The 18,358-nt window shown below is 48.3% G+C and overlaps 1 protein-coding gene across 1 annotated transcript in view; it reads right to left on the reverse strand.

Moving 5' to 3' along the window:
• Zc3h3 (zinc finger CCCH-type containing 3) overlaps positions 1-18,358 on the reverse strand; it is an 81,615-nt gene that overhangs the window by 42,283 nt on the left and 20,974 nt on the right. The window contains exon 4 of the mRNA XM_048454450.3: positions 9,857-10,007. Coding sequence (XP_048310407.3) covers positions 9,857-10,007 — 151 coding nt within the window. The remainder of the gene's footprint in view (positions 1-9,856; positions 10,008-18,358) is intronic.

Genomic DNA, 18,358 nt, shown 5'->3' on the forward strand with positions numbered 1-18,358 from the left:
TGCGACAGGCTGACAACACCTGCTGCTTGCTTAGCTCCTTCTGCACAGAGGACAAATCTACCCTGAATGCAACAGTTCCCCATGGGCAATACCCTACTTTGGTTTTCTTTACCTACTCCTCAAATTTCAGAGAATCAGATGGAATATGAGTGAGCAGCCTACAGGCTAGGGAAGGACATGAGTGAGCTGGCGAGGACGGGACCCAGGGGATGCTCCCTGAGATATAAGCAGGGGACCAGGTCTCAAAGCACAACGATGTTAGCAGACAGACTGCCTGAGAGCGAAGTGTGTGCAGGGCATACAGTAGGTATGTGGGCACGGGACAGGTGACAGAGGGGGGCAGGTGACGTACACAGAGGAGACAAGCACCAGAGCACCAGAATGAGGCATCTGAAGCCACAACCTTTTTGTTTCCTGAGACCCAGCCAATCCATGCGGCTGATCACGAAGAAAAGGGCATGGGAAAGGGGAAACATGGTACTGTTAAAAAACAAACAAACAAACAAACAAAAAACCCTGGATCTTTCACGAAGGAAGAGAACAAAGGGCCTTGACCAAGCTGTGAAGAAGTGCTCAACATCATGGTCACCAGGGGAGCAGTGAGGCTCTGTCACACACTGAGAGCAGAAATTAAAAAAACAAAAACCCCTCAATAATATCAGGTAAAAGGGGAACAGAAAGGAAGACTAGGCAACTTCATACAACCTGAATACTTGTCTTCTCCACATTCCAGCAACCCCCACTAGAGGAAAAGGGAAGCTCCAGTGTGCACAGGTGCTTGGCAGCCTTTACTCTCACCTCTCAAATAAGAATCAGCTCAAATGTTTATCCATGGAGAATTCGCATTAATATGGAATAAGTGAAAGAGAAGCCACAAGGATAAGTGTAAAATAGGGCCTGGCCAGGGCAATAGATCTCTGTGAGTTTGAGGACAATCTAGTCTACAGAGTGAGTTCTAGGACAGCCAAGGCTACACAGAGAAACAAACAAACAAACAAAACAAAAAACAAAAAAAAATAAGTAAAGAAAGAAAGAAAGAGAGAGAAAGAAACAAAACAGAAGCATTGTACTGTGCAAACGAAGTGAGGGACAGTACATATGCGTCAAACAAATGAACCTAAGGGAGGAAAGTTGGACAGGAGCTACACTGGGGCTGGAGGACTGGAAGAAACATTAGTCAAACAGAGCAGGGCAGGGCAGGGGAGGGGACTGTGTCTCTGTATAGGCAAATGCTGCCCATATAAGCATTCACTAAGACTCAGAGACTCCCACACTTAGATTTCTACATTTCACAACGTGCCAAGAACAATGTGTTACTCTACTTAGTAAGGTCACTGTTGTCTGTGCTTAGTTGAAAATAAGGCAACTTGCATGCCAGGCCCGAACAAACGAACACACAGACTGATGCTGGTAAAAGGAGGATTCTCTGGGTTGGAGAAGAGCCACAGATGGTGATGGCGGTGGCCGTGTGTGCACAAACACACATCCAAGCATAAGCTGATACAGAGGAAATTCAAAAGCAACATGGTAGGCTGTGTTCACCCAAGACTAAATTTCAGCACTACTACTACTTGACCACAGGAGAGACTATTAATATTCTACACACTGCAAGGACTAAGTGTTGACACACCATAAGGAGCAGGGCTTTTATAAAGAAGTGACTGATTCTGGGACCATGGAAAGGAAAGTCCAGGGTGAACCTGGAGCACCTTGTCCCACAGAAAGTGTGTGTCCAGTGAATGAGGCCTTGCTGAAGGAACCAAACCCAGTCTGAGGGACAGGACTGACTGAAGACCAAAATAAATAATGATAAAAACAGATTACAGCCTACTTAACAGTGTAAGTTCAGGACCACACCATTACACACCATCAAGGGGTCACTACTTACAGGCAGAGTTCCATTATCCACCAGAAAGAAAAAAGGATTGGAAAGTCACTAACAGGTAGGTCTAAATGACTGGGTAATAACTCAGCAGGGAACATGAGTTCAACAAGTTCTTACAATTGGCTTACAATTGTAAGCTTACAATGGTGGTGCATGTCTTTAATCTCAGCACTCAGGAGGCAGAGGCAGGTGGATCTCTGTGAGTTCAAGGCCAGCCTGATCTACAAGAGCTAGTTCCAGGACAGGCACCAAAGCTACAGAGAAACTGTCTTGAAAAGCCAAAAGAAAAAAAAAAGTTCTCACAATCTCCTACCAATGGATCAGAGTAACCTGTAAAACACAGTCTGGCCAAAAGTTCCTGGATCACATGGTTCCACTGGGCAAGCTAAGAACACATCAGAACCGCTATAGCATTCCAGTTCAACAGCAAATCTACACCTAATTCCAAAAAGACATGGAAGAAGTCCAGTAAAGAGACATTTCACAACACCTGCAGCCTTTACTGCCAAATAAATAACCAGAGATCAAGTTGGACCTCAGATGTCCCTCCTGCCTACAGACGTGTGCAGAGCCACAAAGACAGGGTCACAAGAACCAGTTCAGAAGGCACAAAGGCAATGCAGTAGTAAATGGGCAAAATGAAAATAATTGGTAGACTTAAAGAGTATACTAGAGTTCTATATTATTTCTGCACCTTTTTTCTAAGTACAAAATATATCAAAATAAGAAGTTATTTAAAGAAACTAAAAGTAAGAAACTAGTTAGGAAAGGAAACATGTGAGCCATGAGCCAATAGCAACTCCTCCCTTCCTTTGCTGGGCACTTCGGACACAGAACCAGAGTCAAGGAACAGAGTCAGGAAAGTTCCAGCCCTAGACCTGTGCCACCTCCAGCCCAGGCCCACAGCTATGGCTTTTGGATCTGCTGGCAGCCACCTACAGGCCACCTCACCAGGCCCCAGTGGACAGTGCAAAGACGTCAGCAAGGGCCCTGCATGGGGCAGTAGCTGCATAACCCCATCCACAGATATTAGATTCACCACTGTCACTCTGCAGCAAGAGCAGGGACAGGGCAGCTGACTTGCTTTGTTCAGGTCTGCTTGGCCACTCCAGGATCCCATATTCATCCTCTAAGGCCAGACTCCTCTGCTACAGACCCCTCTGCTACAGACCCAGCTGAGCACCTGCATTGTTATTTCCCCAGCTTCCTGTAAGGGTTCCCTAGGATCTCCCAATCTAGGCTGTGCCATTTCCCCTACCAAGAAGCCTCTGCTATGCCTATGACCTTCCACTCACCAACAGGCACCACCACTCCAGAGAAGTCCTGAGGTCCATCTGTTGCCCTTAGCCTAGGAACAATGACATGTTCAGGCTGGCCTCTGCTGGGCTATAGCTTCCAGGTAGGCAGGGGCCTTCATACTGTTGAGTGTGGGAACACACAAGAAAGAAACGACTTGGGCTGTAAGTCAGGATGGCAGACACTTCAGGTCTAGACCCTAAGCAGGAAGGAAGGCCTCACCCACCTGTGGCTTGCCTATGACACCTACTTGAGGGAGCTTGGAAGAAAGATCAGGAACCTAGATTCTGACCTGAGTCGCAACCTCTACACAGTCAACAAGTAAAATATGGGTGCCAATCAGGCGAATAACCCCAACCCACATAACCACCATTCTATGCTACCTATCAGAGACCCCATTCCCCCAGAACCATGGTATTGGACACTCCTCTCCTGTCATCATGTCCTTGGGTGAATCAGGAAACCCCTATGCTTAGGGCTGCTTGTACCCAGGATCTCCAGACTCGGGGTGATAGCCTTTGGATACATGCAACCCTGAGGGAAGGGAGTCTTGTCTCACATTCCCAGTATTGACACTAGGCTGAGAAAAGGGAATCAGAGAAGGCTATAGTGGCTCACAGATGGACAGCAAGGCTTCTAACCACTGTCTCCACTATATGTGATACCACCCTAGGATCCTCTGTCTTCTTTCCTGTAACCCCTATTAACCTCCACGCTATAGAGACTGGGTACTCATGCAAGAATATCAGGCACAGAGTGAAGCTCAGAGCTATGACTTAAATGTAAGCCACTCATCCTACTGACAACATGCAAGCCACAAGTATGAGGGCCTCACAGTCAGGTGCACCATGAAATCCAAAGCTGCAAATGCTGAGGAACTCAGCAGAGCAAGTTCCTAATCTTAGGGAAGGAAGCCTGACAGTAGAACTGGTTGTCCTGAGACAGGGGGACAAATAAGTCTGACAGTCAGTAGCACTGTGTAGCATCAGGACCTAAGGCCAAAGCATCACATAGGCTGAGGTAACAATCAGAGAAGCCCAGTTCTGCCCTTGCAGGAGGTGAACAATCTTGAGTGACCCTACCTCCTACTCCACCACAGCCAGAACTAGAGATACCGTTCACCTGCAGACCCAGGGGTGCAATCCCTAAGGAGGGTTTTTAACAGTGCTGCCTCATTAGCAAATTGCTCCTCACCTGGAGGCAATAATACTTATCCTAATCACCCATGATTCCCCATACTGGACTGGCCCAGGAGCAGACCCATGGGCCCTGTCTTGGAAACCAGCTTCTTTCCTCTTAGCAGATATTCTAAACTCTTCTACGGACCACAGAAAGGCCCTACTGCTATGGCCTGTGCTGCCCTTGCCCTAACTCCTGAAAGCCTTGCTTCCAGAAGGGTCTTCCCTCAGACCAAACCCCAACTTGCTGATTTTGGGCTGATTTCAGTAGTGTGTCTACAGCACCTACCAGTGGCTACTCACAAAACCACATGCCTCATTTGTCCATGTGTTTCCAGACTGCCATCCCTACTAGGACCTAGATCCCAACAGACCTCTGAGCCCCTTGGCATCTAAGGCCATCTGTGTTAACAGAACCCCATACTGAGCTGAGCTCGGGCCTTTGTAAACTGCCAGAGGATTGAACAAGACCAGGGAGGAGACCAGGATGGAAGTAATCCTAGAGAGAAGGATCACTGGCCTCATAAGGAATCCCTAAGTACTTCTCACTACCACACACTCTTGCAATGTCTGGAAGCTATGGGAACTCCAGGTCTAGCTGATAGTGAACCATACATTCCCTGTCATGGATGGAGTGCTGCAGCCCCAGCTCTAAGAAATGTCATTTGAAGGTAGGGCCTTTGGGAGCTTATTAAGAGTCAGATTAGGTCCTGAGGATCGGGTCCTCAGGATGGGATGGAATATCCTTTAAGTAAAAAACCCAAATGTTCATGAGCTCTCTTCTCCCCTTATATGAAGATGTACCCCCAATAAACCAAAAGCAAGTCCTTCCCAGCCCCCACATTCTGTCTTCATCCTGATCTCAGTCTTTGACCTCCAGAAGTGAGAGGCAAATTCCTACCTCTCAGCCATACACATGATGACACTTTGTTGTGGCAGCCCTGGCAGTCACTAGACAATCCCCTGCACAGAGAGCAGGCAGAAGGCGGAGCAGGGCAGTTGCTGGCAGCCAGGCTGGTGGGTGCACCTGCTCATTAAGGAAACGCATGGAGACAGAGCACAGGAACCGGCCATGCAGTTGAGCTGCCTCCCATCCTTGGCTGAGTCCTCTTTAATGAGACGTCACTTTGGGAGAAGCGTTTCAGAGCCTTTCAGAATCTTGGCCTAAACCTCGTCAAACTGCACAGAGATTACTTAAGATTTACCGCATGGGTGCAAAATAAAATAAAATAAGGCAACCCAGCAAGCAGCAGCTCTGTGACAGGACCATTTGTAGTTGGGCTGGAAAAGCCTCTCGATTCATCTGCTTAAGCACAGTGGCTTCTGTTTATTTCGCACTTTCATGTCAAATGAATTTGGAGGAAGAAAAAAAGTGACAGGCAGTTTAGGGATATAAGTCACATTTCAGCTTCGGTTCAGATTAATGAACTTGCTGAAAGCCACAAGGACACAAGCAAATCCACAAATCTTAGGGAGAGAAAAAAAAAGGCCTGCCATGCTGATGTGTGCCTCTGTTCTAGGATGGCTCCTCTCTGGGGCCCCATTCCATTTCTGCCCTCGTATCTCAGACCCTGGGCCTGCACACAGCATTCTTTGAGTCACTTGGGCTGGTTCTGGGCCTGAAGCCCCTGGGACAAGCCCTGTGCCAAGACAACAGTGGTGTGCAATGCTCAAGGATTACTCTGGGAGACTGAGGCGGGGCCAAATTAGGCACAGTGTGGCTCCCAGGGCCCTGGTCTGAGCTAGCTAAACAATGGTTCCATCCTGCTAGCACCCCTGGGCATGAGCCAAACACCACTTTCAACAGAGCAACCTCAGAGTTGAGCAGTACCCAATAGCCATTGCCAAGCATCTAAGGAAGACAGAGATTGGCACCACAGATACTACCCTCAAAGTCAGAGTCCTGTTTCAGAACAGACTTTGGTCCTTTCACTTTCTGTCACGGATCTCTACGCATTCACCTGGCCAGGGCAACAGATGAGCTTGTCAACCACAGCTTCAGGGGGCACACCCATCCTCAGAGTCCCAGAATGGGGGTACCTCAAAGTCCTAAGGGTACCTCAGTAGCCTCACAGTCTTTTGCCTAGACAGAGACAAGCACTGACCAACCAAAAGAATCTGAGGCCACTAGCTGACTTACAGCATGTCCAGCCCAGAGACTGCCAACAGTAGAAGGATGACCCACTTCCCCTCCTGTGAGTATTCTGTCGGCATATTCCTGCCAGTTTCTGGTGACCTTAAAGTAAGATCACCTCATGGCATAGTGTGTTCAGAGACAATAGATGATGGCAGTTCCCCTACACTGTCATCACAGGCTCTAAGGAAGAAACATATAGAACTTCCCAGAAGGGAACAAGATGGTCACCCCTGCTCGTTCCCCAGAACAAGTAGCAGTGCTAACAGCCCATGATATCAGAGACTTTCTTCCTCCCCAGCAAAGCAGGGAGGGACACATAGGCACGAAGCCCTAGGACGTAGCAGGCAGGCCTCACACAAGTTACGGTGTTGCCCAGTCACTGACAAGCTCTTCTTAGGATGAGGCAAACAGGCTGGTCTCTGGGCCTTTGAGGATTTCCACTTAAACCCTAGAGCCTCCCTGCCACTCATTATCCATGTCTTCTATACGCACTACCTGCTTTTCCGTTTCTGACACTTCGGAATGAATAACACTAATTCAAGGGCAGATTAAGAAACTAAGGCTTCAAGCAAGAAGTGGTTTACCCAGCCAAGGTCATTTAGCAAGCCACCCTCTCTAGAGTGCCCAAATCTCTAGCCATAGTATCTGCAAAGAGTGAAAAGAGGCCCCATCTCATACCATGCCAAGCCACCCCATCACATGTGTTCACCAGTCTCCAATCCTGTCCATCAAAACTTCCAAGACTGCTAGGGCTACCCCCAGACCTCCAGGGATGTCCTCCCTTCCCAGGTAGGAGGCAGCTATGGGTCCAAGGTGAGTCCCAGTAAATAGCACTACTTTCTCTTCACTACAGCAGTCCCTGCTCTGTGGTAGCCTGAATCTAACACCATCCCAACCCTTCCTATCGCACAAGGAGACCTGAAAAGCCTTCAGAGTTAGCTGCACTGAAGCATGCCTTCCAAATAATCACTGTGGCCCCTGGTTCTGACAGGGCACAGGCAGCAGAAAAGCAGGTACCAGTTTCAATGCTGGCCCTAGAGACAGGCTCTTTCTGCTGCTTCAATAAACCAAGTGCAAGTGTATGCAACCAGATGATAACAGGTCAAACAACTATCTGGCAGCCACTCTGCTCTGCTGAGGAAGCAGCCACAACAGGGGATGGGTAAGAGAGGCCCAATCTGCTAGCAGTCACTCTTTTCAGTGTCTTAAGAGAACTGTTCCACTGGGCGGTTGTGGTGCACGCCTTTAATCCCAGCACTTGGGAGGCAGAGGCAGGCGGATCTTTGTGAGTCCGAGACCAGCCTGGTCTACAAGAGCTAGTTCCAGGACAGGTTCCAAATCCACAGAGAAACCCTGTCTCGAAAAACAAAACAAAACAAAAAAACGAAAAAAAAAAAAAAAAAGAGAGAGAGAGAACTGTTCTTCCCCAGCCCTAGGTCCAAAAGTCATGACCTGCAAGAGTTCCAAGTATTTGGCAAGGGCTTAGAAATGACCAGGGTGAGTGGTCGGGAAAGAGTGGAAGGGCCCCTCTACATATCTTCAACAACTGCATCCACCTTGGTAAGCTGAACTGTACCTCTGAGTACAGGAAGAGCACTGAACCTAGAAAACCACACTGCTACCTAGCACATAAATTCAATTCAGACACCTACTGCTGTGGAACCTGAGCCATCAAAAGGCAATATCCACCTCACCTCCTGCCCACCAATACAGCTGAACCATACCGGTACCACATTGGCAGGACAGGAAGTGACTGGGCTGCTCTTTACCTCCTAGTCTCCACAAGTGGCTGTGTGACAAGCCTGTTGCCTGTGCATCCACAGGCCAGAAACAAACAGCTACCATTTATAGGACTCTCCCAGCCCACTGGAGCCTGCTTAGCTCTCCAAGGTTGGAGGGAGAAGATGGCTGGGTCCCCAAGGAGCATTACCTTGTGCCCCTATCCATGCCCCATGAGAGGAGGGATGCAGGTCTAATACTGGCTGCAGGAGGGGGAGGTTCTCAGTAGCTGAGAATCAATAAATCTGAACCTCATTCACGATGATCTGGGGCTCTTATTAAGTAAATTAATTTAAGTTAATTTAGCTCGATCATGACTCCCGATCACAGTGATTTAGTGAGGGGGAAATTGCATTAGGAAAGGCCATGCTCACCAGATAGAGGAACGGAAGAAAATTAGATCCACTTAGCAATGTGAATTAATATGGAAATAGCAGGTGTAAATTTAACCTTATCGAGAGAGTAAAAATTATCTTCATAAATTTGTAGAAATAGCCCCCAAGATGCATATAAATCTATTTAAAACAAAAATATTACAAAAAGTGCAGTAAAATTAATTTAAAATATACTTCCAGCTATTGCCTCCAGAAAAGTCAGTAACAGGGCCAAGCCTGGTGTGGCCAGTAGTAAGGGAGGAGGCCAGGAGGCTTTGGACATACATGCCAAGTAGTCTTACCCACCATAGGCCCTAGAGCCAGGCAGGGCTGTCCACATGGTATGATGTACCTCTGTTAATAGCCTCAACCCTGGAATCCTCTGGGTAGCAGCAGGAACAACGAAAAAGCAGCACTACAGAGGTGGCAGATCCTGGAATGCACTGTTCTGCAAGGAGGCCCGCCCATAGTCTCCAGACCCACATCTCCCCCAGCGCAAGGCTACGCCACTCCTTGCTCCCTACCACTGGATTGCCACCTCTCACTGTGTCTGGAGGTAGAACATTTTCACCTAAAAAAAAAGATAGGTGGGAGCAATGTCCCAAAAGACCCAGCCTCCTCCTGCTCCTCCTGGGACCCAGAGGGAGACCCAAAAATGCCATACACAGGTTGTTCCTGTAAACTGCTGTCTCCACCCTGCTGCTGTGTCACACGGTAGCTACAGCAAAGCCAGTGCATTCTATGAGAAGGCCTAGATAGGGCAATGAGGAACCGTGCATCACCATTCTTGACAGCGTGTTGGTAGTTTTCAGACAGGTTGCTCAGGGCCTGGCTTATCTCACTAGAAATTTTTCAGCAAGGACACCCATGGGCAGCTCACTATAGAGGACCCAAATATGTTAGGACAGCTGTTACCATGGTGCATGAGGTCCCACAAATTAGTAGGTTAGCTGACATCAGCAGCAGACATATGTATCTTTGTGAGCATGCAATATAAGCAAGCTGGCCAGGTATATAGCATACAAATTGCTAAACAAATGAAAAAAAAAAAAACTTAGGCTGTTTGCAAATCAAGATGGTGCACACCATGCAGCTCCTTGAGGAAGTTGAGATCCCAGAGGTCTTAGGCCTCAACCTTCAGCCCTCTCTATGTGTAGACAGTGAGCCAGTACCTAGGTTTGCAGAAGCCTACATAAGGCCCTCCTACCTGGATAAGGAGATTCGCCGGGCCCGCCAGGAGGGCAGAGATGAGGGGAAAGATGGAACACTGAAGGGAGAAGTTGGGGTCTTCTTGACAATGCGGTAGCGGGTCTTAATCACCTTATTGGAGGGTGGAGTCCGCAGGTGCACACTGGAAGCTGCAAAGAAAACTCAGGCATTAGCATGGATCAGCAGGAAGTCAACAGGGGTAGGCCTAGGAAGCCCTAAAGGACCAAGGCTATTTACTGGATTAAAGGAATCTCTATCACCCCCTGCCTCCAGCCTCACTCCTTGCACACACATAGATGTTCCCAAAGAGCCTGGCAGCTAAGGCTTCCAGAGGTGGCTGGTGTGGCCTCCTGGAGAGCCTAGAACATCCTCACAGCCATCATGGCAGAATGGGAACACTGCTCATGACTGTTCCCAGTAAGAGCAAGCAGAAGCCCAGCAAGGCAACAAGAAGGCCTCACAAGTGAAAGTCCACACCAAGAACGCCCAGACTCTAAACTCCAGGGTTGGTCCCAGAGGCCAAAGCTGACAAAGTCCTGCCCCATGCATAAGAGGGGTACGAGAAAACTCACTTCCTCTCCAACACCTCCCAACACCATGCCAAAACAGATTTATGTACTTAATCACTGTTTTCATAACATTCTGCGGAGTGATATCCACGATGGCTTTTTCTTGCTGAATGTTTCTTGCAATTAGCAGAGATCTGTTTTGCCCGAGTTCCCTTCCACTTGATAGCCAGCAATTTTTCCATAGCTTCAAGGAACGCGCCTAATTGCCCGACTTTCATAATGTACAGCTCTAACTGCCCAGATAATTAAAGCTAACACGGCCGCCTCTCATGACTGCTCCCCTCCGGTATGAGACACAGGGCCCTAAACAGAGCCAAGCCAAACATACCCAGGTGGTCTAACTCCCTTCATCTGTGCCTCTCTTCCTCCTGCTCCAGGAACACTCAAAGACACTTTTCTGTCCCTGCTCTGTGGTCAAGTTGTGAGTAGCTCTGAGTGCCCCAGCAGCTGTGACAGTTGAGAATAATCTGCTGGAGACCAGCAAAGCTCCCACATTCCAGTAGCACCTTAGTCAAATAGATGCTGGAAAGGCCAGGGGAAAGATGAGCTCACATGCCCATAGTGCCCACATCACAACTATCCTTCCCCATTTATGTCAGCAAAAGCCCCTCCCTCAGGCGCTGACTCAGAGCTACAGCTTTAACCAGAGCTGCAGTCGGCATATACATTGAACGTCTCAGGGTCACCTGGTCAAAGTCCTCCTGGGTTGTGCTGGGGTTGAGGGGCCCTCATAGTGACAGTGCAAGAGCTATCTGTTCTAAGATATAGAGGCAGATACAAGCCAGGACGATGTCCTAGCAGCATCCAGATAACCCATCCCAGTCACTCCCTCCACCGGCCATCATACCTATTCAACAGGTTCTCTCCTTGTGTTTTTTTTTTCCTATTAAAAAATCAGTAAGAACGCATTATACCGACTTATTTACTTATGTGTAGGTGAAAACAACTTATGGGAGTCTCCTTACACCATGTGAGGAATCAAACTCAGGTCCTCATACTTGGAAGCAAGTACCTTTATCCACTGAGCAATCTCACCAACCTGTCTGATCCTCCCCCCTCTTTCTTGCAGCTTTGAAAGTTTTATATTTATTTATTTATTTGGCTTTCTCTTTTTTTTCTCCCCCCACTTCTGGTTCTTTCTGTTCCCATCTTTGTCTCAGTTTCTCTTTCTCCTTCATGTCTACTCTATTTCCCATCTCCTAGTCTGTCCCTCTCTAAGTCTCTAAGAACAGCAGGTTCTGACCAAGGAGAAAACAGGAGTTCAGAAACCAAAGCAAGTAACTACATTAGAGCTGGAAAGATGGTTCAGCAGTTAACAACACATACCGCTCTTGCATTGGACCTAAGTTTGGTCCCTAGCACCCATATCAGGGAGCTCACAACCACCTATAACTTCAGTTCCAGAGAATCTAAAGCCCTTTCCTGGCCTACACTTATATGCCCACACCCAAACACACACACATACACACACACACACACACACACACACACACACACAGAGAGAGAGAGAGAGAGAGAGATACATATAAAATAAATGCTTTTAATCCCAGCACTCAGGAGGTAGAGACAGGTGGACCTTTGTGAGTTCAAGGCCAGCCTGGTCTACAGAGGGAGTTCTAGGACCGCCAGGCCTGTTACACAGAGAAACTCTGTCTCTAATAATAATAATAATACATTTAAGAGAAGTTGCATTACCTGGAATTCTGTGATCCTCGCTGAGTTACAAAGTGAATCTGCAACTCTGAGCACTGCCCCTACAACCCAACAAGTTTAGGATGCAGGGAAGGGCCTGGTACACAGTGGGCACCAATAAATAAATGTTTGTTGAATTGGATTTTCAAGGTCTTAGAAGCAAGGAGAGGCCAACAATCAATACAAGTTTGTTCCAACTAAGAGTAGGTATCCTCGTTGTCAATAACCCAGAGATGACCTCACTACCTGCAGGCTCAGCCCAGACCCAGGCTCCTTGCTCCATGAGATGAGAATGTGGCCTACTAGAACCATTCCTTCCCTAGATGAGAAGTCTACAGTTGGGCTATCTGAGGACATTCCCAGTAGACAGGAGCATGTCAACCAGAGCAATGTTCAGATGTCAACCTGCTTGTTCCCCATGCTAAGATCAGTACACAGAAGGTTCCAGGGCTCTCAATAACTAACCAACAACCTCTTCTGTTCATGCCCTGCTCATGGATCTAAGACTGTGTATTGCTACTGAGATACAAATCCTAAAACTCACCCACAGTTTAGAGTCACAAAGCTTAGTTCTACACAGCCAAGCATACTCCAATGGCAGAAGCTGGGACTGGGCTATGCTGGAACCATGTTCCCTCTGACAGCCTGCACCAGATCAAAACCAGCTCTACTCCTGTTCTCTGGTCATCTTTTCAGCTAACATAACCTTCCCTTATCCAGCAGATGTTACCTCCTCTAGGAAGCCCTCCACCCCCACTGCCCACAGGACTGAAATCTAGAAAGAATCTCCCCCTACGCAGGAGCTCAGAACAATCAGTACTTGAGTGGCAGCACCCAGGCTGAGGTCTGCTGTTCTCATTCCTCCTATTAGCAAGCCTAGGATCAAATTTCTTCACGAACTTCCTACATTTCACTTATTAGTGCCCAATTGTCACACCAAGAAAATACAAGGTAACAACTCAGACTCCCTGACTTCATATCACTGTAAAGAATGGTGGGGGTTTTTTCACACATCATCACTACCATGGTCCCAAGGGACAGACCTCTCATGAGAGTGAAATGATTTGGGGGTTCACAGAAAGGATTATGAAGCCCGTCTACCCAATAGTGGGGCTGTATCCCCCTAGTCTGGTCCCGAACTATTCACAGCCCCTAGCCTTTTCCAGATACACAGCTTAGATATATTCATGACAATGACCCTGGGGGTTTAGGGCAAATTGTCAGACAGATGGGCTGCAGGGATTAAAAAAAAAAAAAAACAAAACAAAAAAACTGATGCAGTAGCCAGTAGGAGCAAGGGTTTCTAAGACTATGCTTAGCATACAGGGACCAGACAGGCTTAAAGGAGGATGGGCCCTTCGCTGGCAGACAGGGGATAAAGACTTAGAGCTACTGGGCAGCCAGACTCCCTGTCAGTAACAGCTTGGGCCCTCCTCCCAGAGGACACAGGTGGGGGCAGCCCACCCCGCCTTGCTGGCTGAAGGGTTTTGTGTAGATAATCATGTTATTTAGATAGGATGTTGGTTTAATTCCCTTCATTACAGACTCCCAGGGCTGTAATTTTTTTTTCTCCGCATGATGTATCCCCTGTGGCACGCTTCACTCAAATCAAGCCCCTTGCGCCTTTATTGCCTACGCTGCCCTAGCTGTGTTATCAGGCCCACACATGCAGCCCTCTCCGCCCGCCGTCCAGAGGTCACTTCTAATGACTAATCGAACTCATTAGCTTTCCTAATTAAAAACTTTACTACCGCAATGGAAGACAAACTACAAAAAAACTGCTGGCATCATATTTGAATGGGATATGAGCCCCATCTATCAGCAGGGTTCCAGCTCCTGTCCAAGGCTGAACTCTCTGGCTGTGAGGTTCAACATCCTCACTCCCAGGCTGGATGCTGGTCAGGGGCAGCTCAAGGGTACCCTCAAGAGCACATTTGTACCTTCACCCAAGTGCATACTACCAGGAGGGAAGAAGGGAGACCACTCGGTCCAGAAAGTCTGAACAGCCCCTAAGTGGCTGACCAGGGGGCCCAGGAGTTAGCTACTGTCCAGCAGTACTGTTCTCTAGGTGGCCCCACCACAGACAGCAGAATCCTCTGATGAGTATCACAAGGCAGGAGTTAAGAAGCAGTTCAGACTTTTATGGAAATAAAACTTCAAAGGGAAATGGCTAGGAAGAAAATAAGTTGCTAACTTCACAACCAACTAAATAGGATGATATGAGGACTAGCACTCTGTGCAGAGAAACGCCTACAGTAACCCAGGAAAAAGCTGCTTCCTTCCACACCTCTTGCTCTAGCCATCTCAAGAATCAAGGTACGCATGCTGGCCACAAAAGCCACACAAGCTCCCTCGGGAAAGAAGAGGACACTGACGTGGAATCTTGCCCCATCCACAGGAGCAGAGAGCCAAAAGACTTCTGACTATGCCTAAGAATGGTGTCCATCAACCCTAGCTGGGGCTCTAGAAACAGGCAGGTGAAACAGAAGCAAGCTTCTGTTGAGGTGGCTAGCATAGGACAGTAAGAGTCTTCAGCAGAGTGGGCTCTGGCTTAAGAAAACATCCTTCCATTCCAGCCAGGTCAGCTAAGAAGGAGGCCAGAGACTGGCACTCAAGCACGGAAAGTGCCAGGGTCAGCCATCAGGCAGACGTGCCTGCCAGTGGAATAGAAGTGGGGCCTACAAAGAAGAATATGACCTGCCTGACAGAGCTCTAAAAATTACTCCACATTCTTGACAGTGTAGATGCTGGAAAACAGGTAGACAGGGGTCAGATCCGCAGGAGGACTACAACACTCCAGGATGCACATGAGCGGAGAGGGCAGAGACAATGCCATCTGGAGCTGGATTCTCAGAGCTGTTATAGTACTACCCAGGTTGAGGATCCTTCATGGTTGAGGACAGGGGACCAACCCACAGAGATGGCTACAAGGCTGAGAGTATCCTGCCCAGTCAGGCTCGCAGTCCCTAATTCTGTATGATTCAACTTTCTTCAAATATTGCCTAACCTGCTTTTTATCAACAGCTACCCTGACACTTCTCCAATATCTTCAAACTGTCTATACTCTTCACTGGCTAAGACAGCTCTAAGAAGTCATCATGGATCAGCTCTTCCAAAAGCCACATTGATTTCTACTCTGCTCTATAAACCATGCTGCCTTCCCATTCAGCTCATAGGCTGGTTGTCCTATCTGTTCATCAATAGCATCTTCATCCATGATCCCCACACCTCAGGATCAACATGGCCAACTCAACAGTGGTACTGGTTAAATTTACACATCCAAATCTCTTTTATCAGTGACAGTAGTCTAAAGGGTCACCCCCTCCACTCCCCACCTTTTCATAGTTTTGGATGAGATGTAAGCTCTAGGCCGGCTCAGGATCTGTCCTGGTGCAATTGGCCTGTGAGAAAAACATGAGCATGAGGTAGAGGGCAGCAACCAGCAGGAATCAGTCTGACCTGTCACTGGCACAGACAGGTGATAGCGAGCTACAGTTCACAGCACCTGCAGGAACATGCTGACAGAGATGGGGCTATGCCTGTCACCTTGGCCTGACAATGCTCTCTAATAATATAACCCAAAACTGCCACACAACTTCATGCCCACCCACCTTCCCTGTAAGTCCTTTTCTTCTACCTTACACACTGTTCTTGCCACGCATGCAGAAGGCTTTCAGAGCCAAGGCACAGCCATTCTCCTATGAGAGGAAACGTCTCATAATTAATTGCCTAATTAGTTGTGTTCCAGTGACATATGTACACACAGTGGGCAAGACAGGAAACATCATTCCAGACATTCCAGAGCAAATTTCCAGAGCACCTGACTCTAAAGGAGCAGAGGTGGTCACAGATTATAGCCACAGGCCAGGACTAGGGAAGTACCAGGGCTTCAAGAAGCAAGGACAATCCTAGACAAGAGTACCCTAATTCCTGATAAGACTAAAGAGATAAACTAGAAATTGCCAAGAATCAGGGCATACTGGGCAAGTACGCAGCAAGAACCTGACAAGTCAGGCCCATTTCTCAAGCCTAGATGTTCATCTCATGTGACAGTACCCCGTCCCTCTTGATTTGGGCTGGAAAAGGGCTGGAGGGCAGGCCCAGCAGTGGAGGCGGTAAGAATGGACCCCTTGCCTGTCTGGGATGACCAAGATCCAGAGAGCAGTGGTAGTAAGAAGTCATTTGAGCTTAGTGGCTTCTAGGCAGACTCTCAGCAGCTGAGACAGCACAATGGGAAAAGGATACCATCTTATTCCATCCAATTCCCACTTCCCAGAGGCCCTTGTCTCTTCTGCTGCAGTCAGCAGGTACCCTAGGAGACACTAGTCCTCTCCAGCAACCCGCCCCCCTCCACGACTCATGCAGGAAGACTACGTTACACACAGACAGGCATAAGAGGCCAGCACTCAGGTCTGTCTCTGCAGAGCCAATATGGTGTACCGTGCCAGCACAGGGCCCTGTCAGACGGCCTCTTCCCCACAACTGCTGACTTGCACTCTTGGGGAAATAGCCACAAAATTCTAAACAGAACATGCGGCATACATTTCTGAAAGGCCTCTGCTCCTACAGTTAAAACCGTGACGTACATCTGAGCTGTCTGCAAACCCCACAAGCCTGGAAGGAGCACAGTGCCCACTAGTACAGCAGGAGGGAGTAGAGGCAGTGTCAGCAGGACTTTCTGCCTCTCACAGAAAGCAGGGCAGGCAAGAGCTGCTCCTGGGTGGGAAAGCTCTTCCTGACTCAAGCAGGCATACCCTACCATATAAGGCCTGGGGTTGGGACCTGAGATGTTGCATATTGTAGTCCACACTGTGGCCAGGTGACACAGAGTAACGAGAGCTTGGGACCACAGCAAGACCTAACCAAAGTGAGGACTATGGAATCAGTCACTTCCTGAGCACAGAGGGTCACCTCAGCCCAGGGCTCATCACTCTTGGAAAACATAGGTATGTGTATAGTCCCTGAGGTAGTTGAGAAGAAAGCCAAACAAGGTAAGCTGACACTCCCATATCAAAAAGGAGGAGAAAGGATCCAAAAGAGACTATTGTACTTGGGGATCCCTATGCCATCTAAACCCATCCCACTCCTCCCATAAGACTGTGAGACCTTCCCTAGCTCAGGTCCATTTCTCTTCTGTTTCTGCCATACCGCAGCTTGCCTAGGACCACAATTCAGAGTTAAATGCCCCTGTCTCTGGCTCAGCTTCAGCTCCTCCCAGTGTCTGACTGTAGCTGTATCACATAGATTGCTTCCTGCACAGACATGCAAAGTACACACACCCACACACCCATACATACACACACACCAAATAATTTCCTTTTTCTGTAGCTCAGTGGCTAGCTTTCCAAGCATGATACCAATAGTTCCTATACAAGGCAAAACCAAAACTCCAGCTTTCATCCGACCAGACTCCTCAGCTCTGTGCCAGACCTAGTTACATATGACTCTATACTGGAACTGGACATCCTGTTCTGGGGCTAGCCAAAGGAAATAATAGCTCCTGCAGAACCCAGTCCTGAAGCCCTAAGCTCCCAGGTTGGGAGTATACCTGGGGAGGAACATCTGTGTATGGCATCAACAGCCTGGCTCCTACTGACACGAGGTAAAGTCAGACTGAGCACACACTCTCAGAGCCACATCAGAGGCATAGAGGCTCCGTTGTGTGTCTCTCAATCTTTCTGATCACTACCATCTCCAACTCACCTCTTATTACGTAAAAAAGTCTGCAACGAGGCTTGGCTATTTCAGTGTGTGGCAACTGCTTCTATAGAGTAGAGGCACATCACCAGGTCCCATTCACTCTACCCAGCAGTAACTCCCTCCATTGGACCACAGACAGATAGAACTAGTACTGCTTCCCACTTATTAGTTCACACCACTATACACCCAGACAGCATCAGAGCCAGTCCTTGGCAGGGTCCCAAGACTGGGTCCTGATCCTAACCTAGACCCACTGGAAGCCTACCCTCTGCCTTCTGGTCCTGACACCTAGCTAAGAAGTTCTAATTGCTTTTTTTATTCCAGACACCATAAATGGGAGTATGTGCTGCCTCTAGCCCTCAGTCATGGCAGCCAGGCAGTCAGTAGCAGGGCCTCTTAGGGTACAGGAAATAATCAGTACTGATGAGTACTGCATCCCAGGTTGCTCATGCATGACACCTGCCTCCCTGCTGGTGGCACTGGCAGGCTGTGGGGACCAACTACTGTGAGAGAAAGCAAAATCAAAGCAGACAAAGCTG

This window comes from Myodes glareolus, chromosome 19 (assembly GCF_982192425.1).
Source record: "Myodes glareolus chromosome 19, mMyoGla1.1, whole genome shotgun sequence".
Taxonomy (NCBI): Eukaryota; Metazoa; Chordata; class Mammalia; order Rodentia; family Cricetidae; genus Myodes; species Myodes glareolus.